This window comes from Falco cherrug, chromosome 11 (assembly GCF_023634085.1).
Source record: "Falco cherrug isolate bFalChe1 chromosome 11, bFalChe1.pri, whole genome shotgun sequence".
Taxonomy (NCBI): Eukaryota; Metazoa; Chordata; class Aves; order Falconiformes; family Falconidae; genus Falco; species Falco cherrug.
The window spans coordinates 27,669,068-27,695,125 of NC_073707.1; the positions used below are offsets into that span (position 1 = coordinate 27,669,068).

General features: G+C 42.0%; 1 protein-coding gene across 2 annotated transcripts in view; it reads right to left on the reverse strand.

The window, feature by feature from the left end:
- The window catches only part of FNDC3B (fibronectin type III domain containing 3B), a 209,607-nt gene that overhangs the window by 26,014 nt on the left and 157,535 nt on the right, over positions 1-26,058 (reverse strand). For both annotated transcript variants that reach the window (XM_055723542.1, XM_055723543.1), the window contains exons 15-23: positions 23,142-23,280; positions 22,498-22,569; positions 21,936-22,054; positions 21,010-21,115; positions 19,102-19,274; positions 16,805-16,918; positions 14,516-14,665; positions 10,382-10,662; positions 2,335-2,547 (exon numbers count right to left, since the gene is read on the reverse strand). In XM_055723542.1, coding sequence (XP_055579517.1) covers positions 2,335-2,547; positions 10,382-10,662; positions 14,516-14,665; positions 16,805-16,918; positions 19,102-19,274; positions 21,010-21,115; positions 21,936-22,054; positions 22,498-22,569; positions 23,142-23,280 — 1,367 coding nt within the window. The remainder of the gene's footprint in view (positions 1-2,334; positions 2,548-10,381; positions 10,663-14,515; positions 14,666-16,804; positions 16,919-19,101; positions 19,275-21,009; positions 21,116-21,935; positions 22,055-22,497; positions 22,570-23,141; positions 23,281-26,058) is intronic.

Below are 26,058 nucleotides of genomic sequence, written 5' to 3' on the forward strand. Positions count from 1 at the left end.
TCCAGATCGTTTGTTTGGTGGCATTTTTTCACCAGAGGCTGGCTTCCTAGAAAGGTGGTTGATGCCCCGAGGCTGTCTGTGTTTAAGAGGCATTTGGACAATGCCCCTACCGTGCTTTAACTTGTGACCAGCCCTGCACTGGTCAGGCTGATGGCTGGAGGTCCCTTCCAACTGAAATATTCTGTTCTATTCAATTATTCTATTAGGTGCCCTCAGTTTACTTGCAGCCGCCTGTTAAAGCGCTGCACAGCTGAAGAGGCCAGTGATGCTCGAAGAACCGCATTCCAATTTTTTTCACAAGCACACACACAAGTAACCCCTCAGTCACGATGGGGTTTATTTCACAGGAACGATCCAAGAGAGGACTCTCACGGCTGTTACCAACAGCTGGTTCTACCACGTGTGGGCTGTCATTCTCTGTTCATTAGGAATGACAGCTCTCCTGAACGTACAAAACTTTGCTGCTGTATCCTTTCAGGGACGTCTCTCACCGCGATTGATGCACACAACGGGGAGCAACAGGGGACTGTCACATAGGGAACAAACACATCTGTCTTATTGCCAAGACCTGCCAGCTCCAACTGTTCTCAAACACAGCACCAGCACAGACAACAGCACCCGTTCTGCTCCTCCACTGCGCCCACGCCAGCCCGTGCTTCATCAGCTGGAGTGCTCAGGGCTTATTTCAGTTATTACTCGAACTAATTGCTACAAACCCAACCGCCAAGGAAGCCATCCCATGCAAGGGCTCTGTTCAACAGGAGGCAACAGCGCAATGGAGATGACTAGTTACTCTGCATCTTTCGGAGCTCACGTAACTATAAGCCAAATTCAAAGTTAAGACAACCTCGCGGAGTAACAAGTTCAAATTCCTCCTAATTAACAGCTCTTAAGAGACCATTTGCAGTGGGAAAAGTCTGTGCAGAAGCAAAGGGTTATGCTAAAACCTTGTGCAAAAGCAAAAGAGAAAAAGCTTTCCTTCTCTGCTGCCAGGTAACATAACGCCTTTTATTCTTACAAGGAAACTTATTACTTTCTCCAACATAAAACCAGGTTTAGAACAATTTACAGTTCTTCACCATCCTACCTGCAGTGCTACATGAAAGCAAACAAAAGCAGCCTGCTGGATGTTTCTTTAGAGCTGACTTGATCACACACTGCTGCGAGTGACGGGCTCCTGCCAAGCATCATTGCATTCTGAAGAAACTGTTTTTATCAGTCAGACTTCCAAATGGGCATTTATATTCATGGGACACCTCTCAGTATCAGTACAGGGGGCTATGTACCCTCTCTGCATCAGCATGGTTGAGATACTGGGAGGTATTTAGGCATTATTCATGGTGGTTTTATTACTTATAATTAGAGCTTTTGGGCCAGATCTTCAGCTGGCATAAACTCAGCACAGCTTTATTTAAATTAAAGGAATCATGCTAATTTACACCAAATTATAATCTGTACTGAAGGTCTCTAAGGATTATCTACTTGATACATCAGTTATTTTATGTGATTAAACTAACTGAGAGTGTTTCTTAGTCAATTATGAGCCATCTACGATATTTATTCATTGAAGAACTCACACTGTTCGGCAATACTCACGTATTGTCTTTCTTTCCTTCCCTTTTTTAATTGACTATATCTCATCCCAACTCTGGAGCTACATTATCACATCTTCCCACACAAATTTGCACAGGAAAATACTTTTTGCTGAGCACTGACTGCTCAATGTTTATCCTTGTGTTTCGTGCACACTGAAAACTCTCATGGCTTTGAAGAAAACGTTAGGGAAGTGAAACATGGTGGGTGAGCGACTCTGCATCCTTATTTCATAATTATTGCATAGTACCAAGCTGATGGCAAACTCTTACTTTCTAATGCTCCAAGATATTACACTTGTAAAATCCTGACCATCATGTTGCCCAAAATCTTGTTCTGCTCAGTTCTGCCTTTCCTAGACCTCTGACTTTGTAACTGTTTGGTTTTATTAATACACACAGCACGTTGGGTGCAATATTGTTGTTTTGTATATTCCAAAAGGTAAAGGCCTATGACCTTGAAACTCAGTAACTAAGTTTTGTTGGCAGAGGGGCCAGGGTCTTGCTAAAATTTCAACAGCACAGCACTGATTTCAGTTGTTCTGTAATAAATTTAACAGCTTTGTTACATAATTTGTTCAGTTAGACGACAGGCACAGAATCCCTATTAAAACAATACTTTGTACATATTTGTTGATATGAAGTAATCAGGAAAACATTTTTCTTGCCATGATTCACAACTGCATTACGATGAACACGAATTAATTTTCATTAATACAAGGAAAATCTTCCTCTCTCTTACCTTTTATTTCTGTCTTCTATCTGCAAGATATAGACCATGTCGTCGGTCGCGTGAAGCTTGGAACTGCTGTCTCCCCATTTCAGCTTCAGGCTCTGAGGACCTGCTGCAGCACACTCTAACCGAGGAGGTAAGGGTGGTAACGGCCTGGTTTTTGCCTTAATAAAGTGGCTAAATGGTCCAGCTCCAATTTCATTAATAGCCTGGATCCTGATCCTGAAACAAACAGCAAAGTTAAATGTTAAATAAAGTGCTTTCATGAGGTTCTTGGTATAAAAAAAAAATAAATCTCAAGATACAAAACAGCCTTTGTGGACCTGACTGCTCCATCAGCAACACAAAGCCTGCTCCCAGCACTTTGCTTTGGTAACATGAAAGGCTCTGCAAATGTAACAAGTAAGAGCTGCAGTGAAAAATATCACAAAATTCAGTAAGGCAGAGGGGGGAGGATTTGAGCAAGCAATCTCAGAACCTGATGGCAGACCCTCTAACCACAGGAACAAGGGACAGCAGCACAGATACAAGTGCAACCTGGAAAACATGAAGTGTGTAACCGCGAACAAATAAAATGCAGAAACGTGTTGTGATGGTCTCAAAGTTCATGAGCTAATTTAGGTGAAATCATGAAGTGAAAACATTGGCGTCACTACTGTGAAACCCATCTCCATGTTGGTAAAGATCTCTGAAGACCAAAGAACAGTTATCTCAGTGTGTGCAACACCTCACAAAGCACGCTATTTAAGTACATGAAACTCAAGTGGGAAGAGCTAACCAAGAAGGTTAAATACACATATCTTCTGCACGTCTTACACAAACTGTGGAAGTATTAACCAGCAGTGAATATCTATTAGATCAAACACAAGTTGGACTCCAGTCAGTCTCACAAGATGCACAACAGCTCTGGAGCCACCTGGATTGCATTAAGGACATTTAGAAGAAGACAAAAGCAGACCACCTACCTAGTCATGGAAGTTTTAGCTTGGAAATATTCTTTAGACTGAGTTAGTCTTCTACATTCTATTTCTTTCTTAAGATAATGACTCCTGTCTTCTGTTTTGTCACTCTCTTATCTGTCTGCACCTTAGCTTAATAACTTGCACAATGAGAATCTGCTTACAGAAATGAGCGAAGACTAGTAAAAAGTCTTTTACTATGGTAACATCAACAAAAACATCATAACAAAAATATGAAACAGGCATTTCTAAAGAGCTTTGGGGACTGTGTAAACAGAAATACTGGCACAGAGGAGCCTGAAAGGTTTACAAAAGTTTGTTCAATCGGAGTGAAAGTAGGAGAAAACAGGATGGGCAAACTAATTAGCTCTTTTAGATAGTTCAGTCTAGTTCAGATAGCTGGACAGATGCCATTTACTTTGGAAATTCTGTGTACAGCAGCCTAATATTTTCTCATGGGAAAAGACTCTCTACAAGAAGTGTTGCTTCTTCCCCAAACTATCAGCCACCAAGAAGCCAGAAGTCCCTGAGGAAGGTGGCAGGGGGGAGAAAAGAGCAGAAGCTGGTAGATCCCTATGACTGCTCGCTTCAGAGAAAGCAGAAGAGAAATAGAACTGTCTTTGGCTGGCATTAGCTATTTATTTTGATTGAAGTATGTGAAGTGATGTAATTTTATATAAACAACATATAAAAAATGACTTTGCTTTGAACAACAAGTTTCCAGCTCTACCATTACAAAAAGATTAGGAAGAGTTAAAGGGATAGAGGAAAAACCCTCAAAAGAACAATATTCCCTGTTACAAAAGCCCACAAAACTTGTATTTTCTGCAATTTCAAGAACAGAAAGCGTGAAATGATTAATAAACATATCGCAAAATACTAAGAGCCTTATCTACTCATTAGGCAGCTAAACTAATTGTACACTGTAAGAATGCATTGCATTTACAAAGTCACATGTAAATGTGTGCTTAAACCTTTGCTTACTGACCTAGCCATTAAGAAGGGTAAAGCACCACTTTGCATGGAGCTGCACTTTCCTTTTAACCTTCCATTCGGTTTCAGGAAACACATCCTGATCACCTTACAGCACTATACAATGGTGACTTCATCCTCTTCCTCCCAAAGCATGGATGCTATGAAGACAGATCTAGTGGGAGCCCCCTCTTCAACTGCTGCACGTAAGCATTTGACATAAAAAGAACAGAAAACTTTTCTAGGATCTTAAGAAGTGTAATTAATATAGACATTGCTCTTATGCCATAGTATGTTACTGGTTTGCTTTAGATTGAAGAGTCATTATTATTTAATGGTCTTTCCAGTAAAAAGTGAAAACTCCCTGAATTTTCACTGGATTCTGGCAAGTGGTCCATTAGCATATGCACATAAACAGTAACAGTGACATTAAGAAATGCTGCTCCTTATTTGTGGATTGATTACAGCAACACGCTCTGGAGCGCATAGCCTTTTTTCCCCCCGTTTTATTTTGTATTATCCAAAGTCCCAGTAACAACAAAGCCTCTCCCATCCTCAAGCATCGTAACTAACTCATGTCCACACTTGAAAACAAGCAGCAATTGAAATTAATCTCTCTCAAATCTCACTTTTCTTAAGCAGAGGTGGATAGATGTACTTTTTAGATATGTGCATGAACTTTTTAGATATCTGCATTCACTTGTTTTCCCTTTGCCAGGTGTATTACCTTGCACAAGGTACAAACTTTTCTCTTCCTCTTCCCTCGTTTGCTGCTGCTTTCACCTGCCGCATGGCGCTCTCGCTCCTGCCTTCCGCCACACACAGCTACACCCCCCCCCACCCCCGCCCCGCCACCACTTCTGACTTGGGAGCACAGCAAGACTGATGGAAACTCTTAGGCCTTAAAATAGAGACAGGCATCTTTCCAGATGAATGAGATAATACTGGGAAAGCAAGAATTGATTTCTTTGACTCTCATGGCTGGATGTGGCTACCCTTTTTCTGCTGATTATATCATTGTAACACTCTCTGTAAACGGCCAGTGTCATTCCCAGGTCCCCAGCTTTGCCAGACAGGAACAACCAGCCAGCTCTGATTTCTGTGCACGTGTCAGTGTAACCCAGACCCAGCTCTTGCTTCCCTCTGAACCACAGCAGCATCTCCTCAAGGGATATTAAGCCTCTGAAACATCCACAGGGAATGGCAGAAGGAAGAAGGGAAAAAGGCAGGGGAGAAAGGAGGGCTGTCTGGAAGAGGAGGGGGAGCACACGGTGGTGGGAGAACACCTCCAGCTCCTGTCCCTGCCCCAGCCCGTGACACTGAGCTCCTCCAGCTGGGTGGTGGCACAGCCACGGTGGGTAAGGGAACTTCCATAATTATGTGGAAACCAATTACTGTTCACAGAACTGATACTGGCAAAAATCAATCCCTTATTTTTGTGTAAAAGTAGTATTTAGACACACAGAAATGTTCAAATGAAACCACTGCCTCAATCCCTTTCAACTTTTTCACTAATGGTTTCTAAGTGAAGATACCCCAAATGCTGTCCTGGAAGGGCAGTTTTAAAATCTGACAATCACAATTTGAAAGTGAGGTTTTTGAGAATGTATTGACTATATTTATTTATATCTATATATCTATATAAATATATAGATATATGATATGGACTATATATATTTAGGGATAGTACTTAATTCTGCAGGCTCAGGACCAGTCATACTTGTATCTATTCTCACATTTTCCCACTGCATCTTTTAAACATTTAGAAAAAAATAAATCAGACTAGGCAAATTTAGAAACCATTAAAAGACCTTTAACAGAGCATTCTATCTTAGAAGATTCTTGACCCAGGGAAATAAACACACTAAGCAGGATGCTATTTTCAGATTGGTCACAAAATCCTTCATATAGTATTCCAACAAAATGAAAAATCAACTTTTGAATTAATCTTAAGAGTCTGACATGAGAAGAGTTTGATTTGCTAGTTCCCATAAGTGGAATGCCACCAGTGGGAATGCCTGTGGAAACCTGTGGGAGTTAAAATGCCACGGACTTCAAAAGGGAGGAGAAGCAGGATGCTCCCTCGTCAGCAGCAGCCTGAACATCCTGGGTGGTGATGACACACAGTGCCCAGGACAGGCCAGCCCCACAGATCCCCGCTCCGACTGCACTCTTCTGGGGCTGCAACAAGGCTTAGTTTTACACTCTGAAGCATAAATTTTGTTTTATAACCCACTTAAGTGATGTTAACTTGGACATTTATGTGCATTCTTCTCTCCATCTTGGAAGATCTTTTCCTCAGTACAGTTCAGAATTAAAATATCTAGATTTTTTATTCCTAAAGGAGATTAAAATTTAGTGTTGATATTAACATTTAATAAGACTACTACGCATTTCTGTGAACTAACTTCAGAAGAAAATAAGCATTCTAAAAAATTCTAAGTTGTTTTGCGGTGAAGTATCTCAACAGCACAATTAACTACGGAAAGCATCGAGTGAAGCTTGGGAACACAGAGTATAACAGAAAATTGGTATTTCTATTACTGTTGAATACTTATTTATTGTGGAATATTTATTAACTCACTTCTAGTTACATCAGTTCACAGAAAACCAGTCCATGTATTATTACCCTATAATCAGAGCTTCCAGAGCTTCATGGCTACGTCAATAAAACAGAAAGACTGCAGAATTCCCAGACATATTTCTGCAGCCGCTCACCAGCAACGATGTTTACACAGTGCATTTGCGAGGCATCTGCTTTTTGCAGCAGGGGTGCTGCTCTGTGCCTGACATGGGAGAGGTTCCTCCCGACATCAGCCCTGCGCCGTCCGTTAGCAGCACAGCAAGGGCATGTCCCAGTTCCTCCTGCCTCGAACGTATGTTGGGATGCAAATCTTCCCTGTGGCATGCTGGCTGGATTTGCTACTAAGACACAGCAACCGTCAGACTTGTCAGCTTTGAGCCCACCTCTGCGAAGAGCCTGGTGTTTGCCTGGCACGTCAAGTCACCCACGCACGGGCCATGGACGGGCGATTCCCAGACAGGGGCTGGAAGCAGCAAAGCAACGCCAGACCTCAGCTAACAAGTCCCGTAGGGCGGACACTCGCAGACATGCTGTCAGAGGCACACTGCTACACAAAACAACGTTCCTTTCCAAATCTGGACTTGGTGGATTCATAATCACCAAGATTTGCTCTCAGTTTTGGGTTCTCCCAAACAAAAACATTGACAGTAAAATTCCAATGCAACTAAATCATATAAGCCCTTTGCTGATTTACCTCAAATTCTGCTGAAACTCTGGCAAGAGAGTTCAGAGTCTCAAACCCAGTAGTACAGGAAAAACCAGGGCTAGGAAAAAACATGTTCACCACTTCTAAACAGAGCAGGGAATAAACACAAGAGAGAGAGAAGGGCTAGCTGAGATAAACAGGGCTGACATGAAAGGAAAAAACACTGGTGAACAAATTTAGAAAACAAGCTCAGTGATGTTTTGAAACACTCCTCCGATGAAAACAGGGAAGGTAAAAACCCATCACCTTTCAGCGTACAGCTTGATATGCGCGTTTCTTATGGATACTGTTATCAGGGCACAGACATCGCCCGATGAAAGCCAGGTGGTAAGTCAGGCTTGAAGAACAAATATCAATGAAAGAGTTAACGATTCATAGCAAAACCAGACACATTAAATTGGTTTTATTAGCAGAAAAATACTTCAAGATACAGAAGAGGTGCTTCTGCAACTTGACTGCAGTCACTTGTCATCCCTGAGAGGCACGAGACGCGAGACTTGGGGGTTTCTTTCTCTTGTTTCATTGAAAGGGCTTTCATATATTATTACTTCTGATTAGTCATCCCCTGGTTTGTACTCTTCACAATTTAATATTATTTTTTTAGTCTGACATTTAGAACAGTCCCAGTTAATGCTTGTGCTTTAGCCTTTCCATCTGGATCAGAGACAGGCAGACTCCTGACTAAAAATATGTTATTTAATACAGGGCTTTTTTTTTTTAAAATAAGAAAATAAGAACGCAAAAAAAAAGAAATCTAGTATTTCTTACAGCAGCAGGAGCAAGAGCTTCACAGACAAGACTGCAGCATGATTATAAAGCAGAGTAATGTCCTGCCCATCCCTTCATTCCCCATCTCCATTTCCAGGCTTTGAAGGCATGGACACCTCCCTAAAAAAAAGCTACAGGGAACCAAGAACCAGCTAAAAAAAGAAACTGAAGAAGGAAGACTTCAGCGAAGAATTTAGATAGGTCCTTCTGGCTGTCTTGACTGGGTTGCTCATCTCATTTTGCTCTGGCTGTTCTGAGACTGGATTGAGCACGTGAGGAGAAACAACCAGGGAGTACGAGACTGCCCAAAGACAGTGCAGTTCCACAGCTGGGTAGCCAGTCAAAAGGCAAACTTTTCAACTTACTAGTTTTATTAAGGTTTTGATTAGTCTCTGATCAGTTGGGTTCTCTGGTCTGGCTTAGAGTAAGATGACACAAACACCAGTGCTGACGTGAGGCAGAGAATGAGAAACATGGGAGAACAGGGAGATGGAGGCAGCACAACAGCAACCTGAACCAGCTCAAACTGCTGTGCAGCTTCACTCAGGTGCAGCAATTTCACACTTCAAACAAGCCTAGGCCAGCTTGTCTGCTAGAGGAGGGGGTCCTGTCCTCTTCTACCCCTTCCTTTACCCATTTACAAGGTAAAAAATACAATACAATTAGTTTTTGAGAAGACCAGTTTTCCCAGTGTGGAATGGTGCGATAGCGCTTCGCTGGCACAAAGGAGGGAACACCACCAGGAGGGAAGACGACGTTTCCCTCGACAGCAATGCTAGCTTAAATTGACCACATAACTAGGATCTTAAATAAACACCGTGGAAGACAAGAAAAAGCTTATACTTTTGTTACTGCCGTTGCCAAAAAGGATCACAGCATTACAAGCTACCGAAGAGCTGGAGACAGCGATAATGTAGTCACACTGCTTGGATTTAAACGAGTGGTCTGAAACAGAGAGGTTCTGAATCACCAAGTTTGTTTTGCCTTTTTTTTTCCACATTGCCGAAGGGATGGATATATATATGTGTGTTTATATATGTTTCCATGCATATATACATATTTTTTAATAAATCTACATCTTCATTTTTTATTACGTGGTTTTAAAACCTTGATATTCTAGGCAAAGATCAGGAACCACAGTACTAGGCACTGCAAGCAATATACCTTCCTTGCTTTAAGTAACATCTAGTATACATACTTGTATACTTCCTACAAGAAGTTATCTTTTTTTGGTAAATAATAATATTTGAGAAATGAACTTTTCATTTAAACTCTACAAGATGTGTGAGATTGTGACCTTGAATAAAAAGAAAAAAAAAAAAAGAAAAATATTACAAAAGGTCTGTGCCGTATCTAATTTTACAAGTGTGCAATCAGAGTCCAGTTTTTATTAGAACAGTACTTAAAATAGAATTTCTTTTGTCACACCACCTGCTGTACTGCTGTTCATTGCCTGCATGGAACCACAGTTTTTTTTTTTTTTAATTAACGAACAGGGAAAAAAAACATATACGCCTGAATGTTAAAATAATAATAAAATTCTGGCAACATCACTTAGAGATTTAGACTCTGAAGCAATATAAAGAAATTGTTCAGATTATCTTTTAATTAATCTCCATATGCTAGAAAAAAAACAGCTATAGTTATACGAATAAAAGTTCACTGTGTGCAAATTGCTATCTCCTCAAAGAGATCAATACAGTTAATAATATAAACCCCTGGATGGAAAAACATGAGCTATTACATTGTAATTTCAGTTATTCCCCATTTTGAAAATTTATTTACCTGCCAGCGTAACCTCACCTTAGCAGAGCAACTTAATAATAAGGAGAGGTGAAAGATAATGCAAGGAGAAGAGAAAGGGAAAAAGATGGGGGGAGAAAGCAACATTTGGACATGAACTACCACAATTCATTCCATAAAGGAATTATCGCAGATTTCTATGCTCCCTAGGCTGGTTGGTGTTGTGGGTTTTTTGTTTTGGTTCCCCCCCCCTCATGTAAAATTAAGCTGTGTGTTCTCATCCCAAGCGCTCTCTGTATCACACCAAAAAAAATCTGTACTCACCGGTATGAGGTTTCTGGAAGCAAATCATCAATAACGTAACTTGTAACGTTTCCTACTGCAATGCTGATGTCACCCAGGTCAATGTTATATGATGTAATCTCAGCTCCGTTATTGCATGGCTCTTCCCAGCTCAGTACAAGGCACACAGAGGGGGAGTGCTGACAGGCATCCATGTGCTCATCCTCCAGCACCGAGAGCACAGAGACTGCATCAGGCACAGATGCGGGGATCCTGCAGGTTACCAGGTCACTGTAGGGTCCAGCTCCTGCCTGGTTAATAGCCTGTATGTTTAAAAAAAAAAAAAAAAAGAGTATTTTTACAGGATAAATGTTCTCTTTCACACGACTATTGAGTTTACAATATTGAACCGTGCAGCCTGTAAGAGCTGCATGGATTCTTCAGAGGATATGCACCGCTGGCTATCCTCTAAAGCATGACTCATAACCTCTGCCTATACTACAGCAATTAGTATCTTCCTTTGTTACTCAGGGGTATCTCAGAAAAACTGGAGAGTATTTATCTTTTCCCTAAAAGCTATTTAAAACCTAACAGTAACCTTTTGATCAGCAGCAAACTTCGTTTCAAAATGCCAGTCGTGCTGCCAGTGATGGGTAACATCACGCTGTTCAGCAAACCGGCTACTCAGATCTGTTGAGCCACCCTGTATAAAATCCTCAGCACACACACCGCAGAGTGTAACGTGCGATGTTTTATACAAGCAGAGTACCCCTAAGGCATATGGGGCACCTGGCTTGCTGAGAGCTACGCTGGTTCCTAACTCGGAGAATGGATTACTAATTTCATACTAAAAAGATTCTGATATAAGAACATAGGAACCCAGCACGGCGTGAAGGCTGTGACTCAGAAGTCACAGATCACCAGCAAACCACCTCCAAAGCACCGAGCTCAATATTTTCTACAAGAAAGGAGAGCAACCAATTATCAAGCATCTCATCTTGACTCCCAGATCCAGGATCCCAGCAGAGAAAGTTTCAAAATCTGGCCCACTTCTGCTCATTAATTACAGAGGCTGTTGTCTTCGCAAGCTCAGCGCTGCACTCTTGTACAGACCTGGCTTTTCCATCAGTTGATGCTCAGTCAGTGGCAAATGCTGTAAATCTTGCACTGGAATGGCCTAAGAAATGACCCACATCACCTCCTCTGGATTATTATAAGCTCCTGTGCACACAATCACACAATTAGTGCAGGCTGGAGGGGACCTTGGAGCACATCTAGTCCAACCTGCTGCTCCAATCAGGGTCAAAGCTGAACACAGACCAGGTTGCTCGGGCTTCTGTCCAGTCAGGTCTTGAAAAATTACAAGGATGGAGATTGCACAGCTGTTCTGGACGAGTTACAATCCTTAACTGCCTGCACAGCAGTAACTTTTTTCTTTTTATCTCACCAGAACATTCCTATTTCAGCCTCTGCCTGGAGCAGAACTGGAGACAGTATTCCATCTTCTCATGAACGACATGTAATAGGCACCACCACCTTCCCTTGACCTGGCAGCTGGGCTCCCCCTGACACAGCCCAGCATGCTGCCGGCCCACCAGGTACGCAGAGAGCTTATGACAGTAGTTATGGTATAGGCCGAGCTACAGGAGATCCAGAAGGCACAGACCTTCAAAAGCACCTTTGACATTGCCCAGCATCATCTACCATCCACACTTCCTTTGCATTTGGGAAAACGAGCCCAGAGTCTCCCACCAGATCAAAATTAATTAGAAAACCCGGATTTACAATGTTGCCAGTAGGACTACGATGGCAAGGAAAGAACATGTCAAGCAACTGTTTGATTTGTAATCTATGCTTAACTGTAGCAAATAAGTTATTTCTGCTATGCATAATACAAACACAAAGCTGTGTTCTGTTTTTCCAGGAGGCGTTTTGTTCAATTGAAGAAAAGAGATAACCAAGTTAGATCTGTCAGCCTTTAAAAAGCCCTTCAAAACAAATCTTGCTCCAGGGACATCTTCTATTGAGTGAAGCGCTCCTAGAGCTGTTAAAAGTGAGCCTTGTTTCGTGGTCTGCCAACGATATTATTTGTCTTGCCTCTAAACCAGTGTTTGGCAATCTGTATCTTGCTCCAAGCAATTTATTTTCAGAGGTGCTTTTAACTGCTTTATTGGACAATCTCATCACCATAACTGATGGGAATTTCATTCTTCTTTGCTTCCTAGATACCTCCCTCCCCCACCCCCAAATGATACAATATTTCCTTTTGCAAAAGCCACAATTGTTTTCAGGAATATTCATTACAGCAAAAAAGTTGAGCAACAGTAAAGACAAATTATCTGCCCTGCAATTATACATATCTGTGTGATTCCTCAGTTCTCTCTTTTTATTGAGTTGTTGTAAATTTGAGAGCAGTACTGTGTGTTTGTTAGAAGGCAGGATAAATATCGTTTGGGGAATATATTTTTAATAACCAAAAGGAAGATTTTTCTGTTAAAGCTGTTAACAAATAAGAAAACCAGCTATTATTCTCACCTTTTTATTAAAAAAAACAAAAAAAAACCCCTAAAATTTCTGAAACTGTTTAACTTCCCTTCTTTGTCTGCTATACATTGTTGGGGTTTTTTCGGTAATTGTTCAAATGCTCCAAGTGTGTCTTACACCAACTTCTTCTCCATATAATACACAGATCAGATCTAGAGAATGAAGCCCTCTAGAAAGTAATGCACGGGTCACTGACGGCCTTAAATAAAATGGCTTAGTGCTGTTGTGCATTTCATTTAACTTCTACCTATGGATTAAATGGCATTGGCTGTGTTGAAAACCGAGTAGATTTGTGCAACATTTTTGTGGCAGGTAATTTTAAACGAACATCCACTCGAAATCAAAGATGCTATACAGCTGGCTATTTCCATTTTTAACATTAAAACCTCCTTGAACTCCCCGCAGAAGCGGTCTCACAGTCTCCTCCCTGCCCAGCGGATGCTGAATGCTCTCCCCCTTGTGCGAACACAAGAGGCACTTTCTGGCTGACACTTCCAAGCCACTCAGACACACTCTTTCAACTCGCCTCCCCCAGCAGTGCCAGGGCAGGGATACGGCGAGCTCCACCGAGGCAGAAAATACAGCTGAGTGTCCTTACAGCTGCGGGGCCCTAGCTCCTTGGCTGCTGGCCAACAGCTCAAAAGCTACTTCATAAAAAAAAATTAATAATAATAAAAAAAATGTTCGATATCCTGTTTAAAAATACCAAACCTGTAAGGAGGAAACACTCAACAGAAGCATGTTGTCCTTGATCAAAGAAATGACCCTAGGTGGTCCAAACATTGGCAGCTGGGTGGGTACATGAACTTGTGGTTGGGTTACTGGTGGTATTCTGTCTTCACATACAATTAAGTTTTGTGCAAAAGTATCCAGGGCAAAAATATTTTTACTTTGCTCCCACCTACTTCACTTTCCATTTATTTTTTCATTAGACATAAAGGAGAAGTGCTGTATTTTTATTTTCATAAATATTTAAGAACTATATTTTAACTTACTTTTTGGTGAAAATAATAGGAGAGAAAAAGATCAAAGAAAAAGAAATTATATATAGGCTCTATACACGGTCCAGCCTTACAAAGCTAAGAGACAAAATGGTAAAGACGACGGCTCGCTGTCTGGCAGCTCCCATCTCCTATATACACAGGGATCTACTTACCTGGTTTGCTTTACTTGATAAATGAACCAGATGTTGGAGTTTATTATTTAAGCTAGGGGAATCTTCAACATCCAGCTGGGAGGTAGATGTTATTTACATCTCATTACATCTCATTACCAAAAAAATAATTCAATTTTTGGGGAATTGTCTAAAATGTTATCTTTTTTTTTTAATATCAGAGAGCAAGATGGCTGTTAACAGCGTTATTCACTGAAAATAAACCACATGATACATGAGAGCAATTTTCAAGAGCTAAAAGTTACATCAACTCCCTTGTTTATCACTTTGAACTGTACAGAATCTAAACTGTTCAGTTCTATAGCAACAGCCTGCATTACTTAAAATAAATGTACATTCCTCCTGACTTACAGAGCACATAACTTCATAGCGGCTAATGACAAAAATACAAACACAGTGGAAGGAAACTGTTTACATCTTAAGATAGCAATGCATGCAAAACCTCATAGCTTCCATACCTGCAGCCTACAGCAGTAATGTGCTGCCGCTGACAATTCACTTATTTCAAAACAGGTATCTGTGCCATTATATGCAAGTTGTAGAGATTCCTCATCTTCTCCCCACTCTAATCTGTATTCAGAGATGTCAGCACCAGAACGTTCAGGACTCTGCAACACAAATATTTATGCGGTTCAATTCAAAAATGAGCACTTCAGATCTCTGTGTTTCACTGGGTATGGAATTAAGTGCATGAAAAAAAGAACACCAACCATCCCACCTTATTTTTAAATTAATACAACATAACTGCTGCAAATGGAAATGTGCCAAATTAAGCGTTCCCTAAAAGGTTACTGAAACAGGCCAATTCTGTGCAAAAATTATCTGCTAGAAATTCAGAGAAATGAGACAGTGTATGCAGCTACTTTGCTTTCATCAGGACACTCCGGAATAAATTGTCTCTTCACTGGCTTGGCAGAAGCACAAGCATGGAGAACACAAAACCGCATCAATCTACTGAGTCTAGTTGAGCAATCAAAACACAGCCCTGGAAGAGCTGGCCTTCAAGCCTGAAACAGTCACTCACGTTACTGAGAAAAGAACAACCTCAACAAGCAAGGAGCTTGTCTGAGTGAAAGTCACCCATCAAGCTAACGGCCCCAGTATGGGATACGGGAGTGTGGACCTGGGTACATTAATGTCCGCTAAAAGACTGCGACAGGATCTATGTGTCCTCAGCAATCCCTTTATCATCCTGAAGTCCAGCGGAACACAGAATAAATACCTGAAATTGGCTGGAGGTGAGTGAGTGCAGGCATAAAGGCACGGTTACACAACAAAATACTTAGTGTTTTTACCAGAACTACCCAGAGCTGCACCACGTGGACCGAAGCAGCTTGGGGAACCACTGCTCCATGTGCAGAAGGGTGGTGTAGGATATGATAAAGACTGTGATTACAGCATGCAAGGTGTCATTTCCAGTCAAAGGATGAAGAGCGTCGCTGCATGCCACAACGACCACCCTGCACACACATGCAGGCTTCTCTAGCTCCGTCTCCGAGCTTCCAGCTACATCAGTTGGAGCATTCAGAATGGCTAAGCCAGTGTTTCAAAACAATGTGCAAAAAACTCAGTAGGCACCACAGTGTGCTCTCTAGCCAGACAAAAAACCTCTACGGTTCTCCACTGTTCTTCCTTCATATTTATATCAGCCAAAAAATTATAGACTCTTTAAGAAAACATAACCACTGCAAACCACATTACTCCTTCCACAGCTTCATTTTTAGCTAGAATAAACAAATATATCCTGCATATAAATACAGAGTCTACCAGAAACACTGCTGCATTTGCTCATGGCTGGGGAGAGCAAATGCTTGTCCATATGCTCATAAAAGGTAACATTTAAAAGTTTAGTGTGACTTCCAGCTTAGTTTCACAAAACGTTGCAAGAAATATTAACAAATACCCCTGAATGGCACCAAATGCACCTGTTTCATTATAAAATTAATCTCAGATTATTTTTATATTTAGATATGTTGTTAGCACAATCATTTTAAGTATCTCATGAACATTAGCATTGTCTTTCTCAACAGGGGCATTCTTTTGTGGAGGGACCGGAGAGATGCAGGGCTGGAACAGCTGCTAGGTTTTCAAAGCAAGTCCACGGCAGAACTACAGTCCCACTGCTCCACACCATAATGTTATTTATGACAACATCTTTTCCTTTCTGCCTTAATTATGTAACTTTTTTAATTACACCAATCAATCCCTCAGCATTTGAGCTAAGACTTATTTTAAGAGTCCAGTGTCTAAGATCCTGAAGAATGGAGAAGGAATGCACAGAAACTAAAATAAAAGTAAATATTTGGGGAAGATAAAAACAATTTTTGAGGAAAAAAACACTACATCGTAAGCATCTGTGCAGAGTTAATTTCCTATCAGAGACTCCAGCTTCAGCCAAAATTAAATATTTGCCTTCACAATTCCACCCCAGGACATGCTGACATGCTAAAAGCCTGTGGAGAGCCCTTGTACCCGACCCGTGCTCTATCATCTGACGCCAGTGTAGGAGGCCTTCTGTCTGAATCCTGGTCCGGGTGACTCATGATCAACTTTATGCCATTCTTTAAAGAGAAAAGTAAAAGATGATGATTTTTCTCCAATAGCAGAGTTTCTGCATACGCTTTTCTTGCACAAAAGAAAAGCTGCAAACCAGCAAATAGCTCTCAAGCTAGCTTTCAAGTTTTGCAGTGACCGTGTGAATTTGGATAAGCAAGATGGAAATTAAAGAACGAGGGCACCTGACTCACCTCCCAGCTTACAAGTACACGTGTGTCGGACAGGAAGGACAGGGAAGGTGCTCTGCACTGGCCAGGCGGTCCTGCTGCCGTGGTAACCTCTGTGGCTTCCGAATACGGCCCATACTAGAGGGGAACAAAGAGTCTGTACATTAATATATAGGTGTAAACCAGTCTCGCGTTCCTCAAAGGCTTTTCAAGAACAGCGCACAAACTTTTCAGCGCAATAAACTTTCTCAAACACAGACTGGGCTTCCAACACTCAGCACCAAATACCAGAGTTCAGTAGGAGACCACGTCAATTATTGCAAAGTTAGAATGTCAGGTAAGCTCAGGTATGAGCAGACAGCACGTACATCCTCCTGTGTGGTGGTAAGTGCCCGTGAAAGCATAATCCATCTCCGATTTACCCCAGAGTGAGAACATGCACCCAGCCACAGAGCCCCTGAGGAGCCGTCTGCGCCCCTCCACCTTACCTTCACGCAACAGGTTCACCCGTCTGTGCCGCAGCCTGGCACAGCTGCCTTCTGGCAGATATAAGGAGCGGCACAGCAACAGTAAAGCACATAAGCTGGATTTGGACTCCAGTCTTTTATAAAAACACGTCTGCAACATTAATTATAAAAGGACAGCAGGTGATGGAGCCCCAGGCGGGGTTCAACGTGCAGGGGCACGCTGCGCACACCCCGTGCATGGCTTCGCTCTGCCGGCAGCTGAGCCAACGGCTCAGACAACTTTTAAGCCCTTGGCAGAATAATTTAAATGCATATTAGCAACAAAAAAAGACAATTTTCAAGAGCCTGCAAAACTGGCTTCAGCCAGCAGTGCAAGGACAGAAGAGAGATAACAGTGGAAATAGACTCTGAGGCCTCGAGTGGGATAACAAAGTTCGTTCTGTACATCCCCAAGCTAATTAGAAGTTGTTCTCCAGAACGAAGGAACTTTACTGGAAGCAGAGGAAACACACTGATACTCACTTATTTTGGAATGCAATACTAGCAAATAGGAAAAAACGAGCCACTATGAAAGGTGAACAGCACTAAAATGATGAACCCCATAAAAGCTCTCAGCGGGCACATCTGTGTATCCATGCTATTGAGAAAGGCTAACACTGATCACATTGTTTGAATTACGAAGAATGCACACTTCAAAAACCTGAGTTATGGACTTCTGCTGTTTTCTGTAATGAATTGGAGGAAGAACGGTGTTTGCATCTGGTAAAAAACACATTCCTCCATTTTGCATCAGGTAAAAAAGCTAACCAAACCAAACCCAGCCCCCTCATGTAACAAAGGGCAGGACTAGACAATGCTTTGCAACGTTAAACGCTGTTCTGCCAAATAAGGAAAAAAAAAAAAAAAAAAAGTGAAAAAAAAGAAGGCAAGGCATCATATAATCGTATATCCAAAGTTACAGGAGTAGGTAATGGCTTTCATTCCAGCAAAAAAATCCATTCTTTGTATATGCATTTGATTTATTTTTCACAAGAATAAAGTAGTGGATATTTTTAAGACAAAACAGTTTAACAGTCTTGCATATTTTTGTAATACCTAAGGTAAGTTTTAAAAGAAGTTATCCCTGTAAGTGAATAACTTTACACCTCTGTGTTATGTTTATCATCAAGATTCCCCGAGGAACAAAACACATCAATACGCATGTAGTGTTGCTGGGATGGCCTCTACAAAAAAGCCTTGGAAAGATGCTCTCACAAAGGCAAGCAGAACCATCCCAAACCTCGCTGAATCAGCAAGATCTTTCAACAGATCTCTGTGGACATCAGATAGCATTTCTGATGTATTTGGGAAGGCACATCTTCCAAGGAAATCATATAACAAAAATCAGCAAATCCACAAAGCATGTATTCTTTTCAAATTAAAACAACAACAACAAAAAAAGTCATTAGCAATGCAAGCTTTCCTCAAAATATATCAATACGTGAGTGACATTTCAGTGATTGGTTTTACAGAGTTAAGACAAAAAGAAGGAATGCAGTGGAAAGGGAATAAACAGATTTCTCCTTGTAAGCAGCTACGACTTTTAGCAAAGATTTTGCCGTTTGGCATAGCTGATTTTGGCCAGCCAAATCGCATCAGTACCTGAAATCTCCTTCTAACAGAGTACCAGAGTTAGTACTGCAGCTCTTCCTCACAAGTTCCTTCAAACATGTCTCACTGTTTTCTTCTGCCCACCTCCCCTTCACCTTTCCGACGCCCAACACCAGCAGAGCCGCGCTGCAGAGCCGCCCACGCAGGCCCCGCGGCACCTGTGGTGCGGAGCGGCCACGGCACGCCCCGGCACGCCGCACGTACCCCGCCGTCGTTGGCGGCTCTCACGCGGAACCGATACGTTGCTCCGGGAAGCAGGTCGCTGACAGTGCACTCCAGCTCAGGCCCGTGATACACTTCAGAAACAACTTCTCCGGGTTTGGTCATTTCTACACTGTACTCCGAGACGGGACAGCTGCTTTCTGACTGAGGGACATCTAGAAAGAAATCACCTAATTCATTAATAACGTAAGGACAAATGCCAGAAAGATTAATTTTTCACCTCACGTACCACAGAAATATTTGTGTGTACAGACACGTGTGTATCTACGTATCTATACGCACACACACTACCCAGCAATGATTTTTCTCTTCGATAGATGCCTTACCTGCATGACCTCATCCATGTATGCGACCGACATTTTTAAAACAAACGAATACAATTACTCTTAGCCCTAAACGTTCACCAAGTCAGATCGTCACCCGCAAGAGCAGCAGCTCCCCCGAGGCACTGACCTGTCACCCCGGGAAGCTGTGCTCGATGCCAGGACGTACCCAGCTACTTCTGAAGCAGAACACAGCAGCTGCCGTTCTTTTCTGGGGATGAAGAAGAAGCTACTCTGCTTCTTTCCCCCATTAGCAAAGGTGGTGGTGTGTGCAAAAAAAAAAAAAATATGGGTCAGTGAGGCAGGAGAAAAGGTACAAAAAGCTGCACCGAGAAGGGGACTAGGGCCGAACACACCCTTCCTGGGACAGGGAGAAATGAGGAGGCACACAGTGGCTGGCTGACCCAATCCTGGCTGCTGGCGATGGTTGGACACAGGCTGAGGTGGGTCACGTACACTCCGAAACTGCTACTTATACATGGGATTTCTGACAAAGCCTCAGTAACACCCAGTAGAAGTATGAACTGCCATCCTCAAATTTTATTAGTCACACAGTCAACATATATGAAATTCTAAATCTCCGTATAATGATCTAAACCCTGCGCTTCACCTGGAATAACAGCTTTGAGGGAAACTGAATTTCTTTTCTGTGCCTGTATTTGTTTTGTTGTGGGCACCTTTTTTTTCCAAGAAAACAACAAATTTGATAATATTTGCATGTTATATCACAAGCCAGTACCACATAATCAACCTGGTGCTCTGAAAAGCAGCGCTCCACCATAAGTACAGTCTTCCAGGAAACACAGTACCCTGGATGTACAGGTGAATTTTTATTATGATGTTGAGATACATTTGTCAGTTAGAAATGGTACTGCTCCAGAATTCAGCTTAACCAACGACACTATAAAGAATCTTGGATGCTGCAAGATTACTGTAGTAAAGAAAAAAAAAATATCTGTTGGATACTGGCATGTACCTTGTATTCTTAAAAATGCGTATTTTTTTAGCAGTTTAGTGTTACGCCCGTGGTCCAAGTCCTTTGCAAAAACTACAGGTGTCCCATGGATTGTGTGTGTTATACTGTGGATAAGGGTTTAAATACCACTCAAAATCCTCAATATGTTCTAACCCAAATTTCCTGAGGTAAGTCCTACATTAGAAGTAGCAAAACACTTCTGCTAAGTCAATATTGCAAAGGAATAAAGTAGATCTTGAATCACACTGTGGTTTTGCAGTAAAAGGATAGATATTCTCATAAAGCTGATACTTTATAGTCCTGACATAGAGCTGGGTCCTAACTAAAACAAATTTGGGAGCACAGTATCAGGCCTAAAGGACAGCTGGAGGACAGCTAAGTTCAGAAACCAACACAGAGCCACAGCAGCCGATGAGAAGTTGCACTTCTGACCTGCACGGACTTCACTGGGCTTTGCTTTGTACTTCGCAGCGAGCAGAATACACTGCAACTTTTCACAAGGTCTACCAACAGAAATAAAAGCTAATGCAAGCCCAGCAGCTAACCATCAAGACCTAAGCTATTCAACAGTGAGATGCTCCAACCACTTACCCCACTGTAGCTGAACTTCTTTGTGCCTTGGCTTCCCCAAAACTCTTGGTGGCCGGCAGTGTCCTGGTGCAACACTTAGTGTACGGACAGGTAAACTTTCAGAACACTGGAAGAGAACAGGAGCAGACGTTAGCTCGCCAGTACGATTGCTGCCTACAAAGTGAGGCATGATTAGAACACAACACAAGAAATTGTTTTCTACAACAAGCACTTAATAGGAATTTATATAAACAATGAAGGATAGGAGAGGCTATCAAGCACGTCCCTTACAAATGCAAAGAACAGAGTTCTTCCATTAGCACACTCAAAACTGTAGCACAGTAAACTGATGGCTAATGTTGTGGGGCTCATTATTTTAATTTTCCTTGGTTTTAAAATAATATCAAGGCCTAAAGTACTCAATCATCAAAAAAAAAAAAAAAAGGCAGGAAGAAGAAAAGTGTAGGTACTGAATTTTTTTTAAATCAAAGGAGGGAATGACAGGAATCCGTGGCTGGAAAATGGAAGCTAAAAACTTAAAGCAGAATTTGGCCATAGAAAACATAATTGATTGTTCCAAGAAACTACCCCTACTGCAGCTCCAGCCACGAACTGTGTTCAGTACAGGCTCTTTCTGAAGCAAGCGGCCAGATAACTAAACACGATGGTCTTTTCTAGCATAAGTAATAAACACCTACAAATTGGTTTTGAGGAAACCAAATCTCACTAAATCGCAGTCTGCCTCAAAAAAAACCATCAGGTACACAAAGTAGTCTTCTGAAATTCAGCATCTTGCAAAATAAGATTAACTGCAATCGGTGTATCTTCACTGTGCTACACGAAAAATATTCACCTATTTTTTTAAAGCAGGTATCTTTTACCAAAAATAGCAGGTAAATCTCTGGAAAATATAAGCCCAGTAGTTATTACTGTTTCATAATGCTCACCTGACTGTGTCCGCCAGTGCTGATACAGCATGCCCGGAGTTTATACAAAGTGCCTGGTTTCAAGTGAGTACAGGTATATTCTGTAGCCGATCCACTATATGCCACTTCCCATTGATTTGCTAAAAAATGGAGATATAACCAAGTTTGGAGAAGTATAATGCAATGATTTTAGAAATGTCTCAGAGGAAAGAAAAACCTTAGTGTCGTCTTCCTCAAACAATATATGTTAGCAAAGTCCTAAGTATTAATATTATTATGAATATTATTCCTGCTTAGACATACATACACATAGACACATACACAACTATATATACTTACAATTATAAGTATTTCTAGAATATATTAAAAATATAATATCAAATAGTAGGTTCAGCTAAAGAACCTAAAATTCCACCAGATTCAGAGAAAAAGAGCATACCTGTTTTAAGGCTGTAAGTACATAACACAGTTTCAATTTTATGTACAGCACCAGTACGTTAATGATGATAATTGCCCAAAGGGTCAGTACTTCTTTATAGTTGCCACAATGGACTGAAATCGAGACAACCTGTTTCAAGTTTACCTTCTGGACTTCCTTGAGAAATCTCTAGCAGATACTTTAGGATTTCTGAACCACCATTATCCTGTGGAGGATCTGAAAAAAAATAAGGCAAGTTGTCAGTAAATGAATATTAGCAGTGATTAGCAGTGAAATATAATAGATTACAGAAACTGTTTCTGTTTCTGCTCCTTCTCCCCCCCCGCCCCAGTAACTACACCAAGGAATTTACAGCAGAAGTGGGTAGCAGATGTTAGTTTTCAGCATGAGTCAGACTAAGGTCACTGGGTAAGGATGCTACAAACAAAACACATGGGAAAAGGATTGAAAGAGATGCAGCACAGAGGTTTGCCCCATCAATAAAGGAAACAGCTGAAATGATGCTGCACCGGGACATGAAATGGAAGGTGAAAAGCCTGAAGATACACTTGAGTGCAAGTTAGTCCACAAAAACAAGCAACATTTTTGATTCTGAAAACATAAGACCTTCTATGCAACTTCTAAAATACTAAAATAATCAGGTTGTCAAGCTCTCCAAAAATGTTCAACTTTGGACTGAGAAGCACCATGAAAAAAAAAAAATCTAAGTTCTAAGACATATTTACATAATTTTATTTGAATTTATTATGACCCAAAAAGCTCTACTAGGACAAACTGAACTGGCTTACCCCACTTCACACTAAAGCCATGAGATGTTATTGGCCCCTTAATAACGGGTCTGGTTGGAGGTCCTGGCCTGTCTGGACTGGTTGTACAGACCAGCACTTCGCTGGGAGAACTCTTTCCTTCCACATTAGAGGCAAACAGCTGAAACAAAACCACAATAAGTTTACCGTTGTTTACTGTAACTTTTTCTGACAGTTCTGCATGAGAGTTCGTTTAGTAACTGCACAAATATCATTAAACTGGAAAGTGTGTCACATCCCAACAAAGCGCGTGGGATTCTATTAACAGACATTAGATTGTCACGCTGTTTCTTTACAAACCACATCGATTTTTCCCCTCCCTCCACTAACAATAGATCATGACATGTTTAATATAGGAGCACTGCTGTTTTTCCCTTTTAAAAACAGTCATGTGGCAACTTGCAGTTATTTATTCACAAAAGATGAAAACAACAACAATAACCGTGCTATTTTTGTTTTGGAGGAGTTTCAAACTGCTATGTAAAACAAATTAATTCAGAGTATCGGTAATCACACAACTAAAAGATTAAGTAGCATGACACGCAAACAAGCACATCTACAGCCACTGAACCGAGCAGGATGCACACAAAGAAAACCTTCTCAGCCAAATCCTTCGTCTCTACTCAAGAACACCTTTTACTGACTTCAGGGAGAAGGCTGCTAAGCTAAGAGAAGCCATGAGGACCTGGCCAGGAGATTGAGCAGATCAGGATCATACAAGAAACCCCAAATGGTCCAATGTTTTGTGGCTGCTGAGAGCTGTATTAGCTCATGTTAGTCTCTGGGACAGAGATCTGCTGCCAAAGGAGTGAGCAATAAACTACGTACTATAACTGCTAACTGTAAATATAAGCTAGCAGGAACTTTTCCACTTTGGAAGCTCTGTTACTCTCAGGAACAGTCATTTCTATCTTCTCTCCTAACATAGGCATCTGAGGAGAACAAGTTTCACTTTTTAAGGCCAAAAAAGTAATTGAGGTTCTCTAGCCCATATGCTTGAACAACTAACTAAAACCATTATCAAACACCCACTTAAGATCTTTTGGTTCTTCTCTGACTATTCTCCAATTTAAGACATCTTGCCATGAGCACCAGATACATGAGCTAGAGCTAGACAAATACCCCAGTAAAGCTCTGAGGAATCAGTGTGAGCTGCAAATGTAATGCAACATTCAGACACTTCCCCTGTGTAAACAGCTAAACATTGCACTAGCCTGGCAGGAACTGAAAATTCCCATTAAATGGATTGTTCAAGCAGGATCTTCAACACTTTTTCAGAGTCACAGCTTCTCCAACCTGGAGTCCCTCATTGTCTCAGTAGGAATAAAAATAAAACTGTTCGTTTCCAGGTCACCGACAATATTATGAAATAGCAGACAGCACTGCTTTTTGTGGAACCTCACTATGAACAGCCACTGGTGACCCCCTTTACGCCGACACCTCAAACCCTTCAGACAATGCGGCTGCTGCACCCTGTTGCGCTTGGTAGCATTTGCCCTTCTGTGCCAAACCCTTACTCAGTACTGAGCAAACGCCTTTACAGCAGTGAATTACACCACCATTTCTATTATCATTAGCCAACCTTTATTTCATCAAAAACGTTAGCAGGGTATTTCTTCTATAAGCACACATTGCCTGGAATTAAATTTCCACCTTAATTATTTATTATTAAGGGGGTTCACCAAAGAACTGCATTTTGCCCAGGTTCCAAGACAAGTCTAGAACAGACCAGAGAGCCCCCACCGTGAGTCTTAACACGCTGCTGTGATCACGGGGTGCCTGTGTTTGGTTTTGTTTGGTTTGTTTTATAGCTTTTGGGACTCTTCCCCCGGTTCCCTAGCTGGTCCGCATGCAATGAGGGAGCACCTTGGTGCTGAGTCCGAGTTGTGCTGGCAGCCAGCGACGCGAGGCTCTAAGTTTGCTCTGATGTAAACCTGGTTCTGTAAAATTCACATTTAATTTGAAAGCAGGGTTGCAGAGAAACACTAACCGTCCTTTTCCCTCAGGCAGCCACAGCAGCTTTTACAACGCTAAAGTAAAAGGTGTCCCCCTCTGAGGGACACTGCCACAGCTTTGTGGTTGTTTGGGCAGTCCTTCCTGCATCTTCACAAGGTCTTCTGTCCCACAATGGAATATACATCATTTTAAAGGAGTCTTTGAGCGAAGTTGTATTGTGTTGCTCCTGAATATACTAAGGCCTTCAGAAGCCAAATGTTTTTGAGACAACACACACCTATGGCATCCTTCTCTCCTCGTACTGGTTAGAAATGCCCCGACGCTGCTTCCAGGTGCTGTTTCTGGCCGGCAGCCCGGGTGGTGGGGAGAGCTCTGGGAGGGACGGCATGGCCCAACACCCCCTTGTGCAGTCCGGCCTTGCCTGAGCCACTGTGGCCACCGCGGCCGCAGGACGGCCGGGCAGCCACACCGCAGCCTGGCCGGCAGAAACCACACTGTCCTCCCAACAGCGCCCGGCAGAACTGCTCCACAGCTTCAGCAGCGAGGCAGGTGACCGAATTGTGTGTTTGCAAGAAGAATTCAGAGCGTCTTGCCTGGCGGGTCTGTATTTAGGAGCACACCCAGGAGCAGGAGGTACCGACACTTGCTATAAAACCAGCTCCAAACCCAGCCACACATATGTGTGAGATGGAAAAGCTTCGGTTTCTGCACGTGAGGGGAAGCCTGGCCCCTGAGCCGGGGAGAAAGCTGTGCTTGCAGCTCCGTACAGCGTCTGCTCCCCTGGGGGAAGCGAGACTGCTTGGTCAGGCTTTTGGGGAGCTGCTCACCCACAACCACCTCACGCTCTGAGCCATGCTTGTACATCATACCTGCCAGTACGTGGTACCCAGAACTATGCTTGTTTCATGAAAGCTGAGCAATGAGCAGCCCCTGTGGTAAAAGT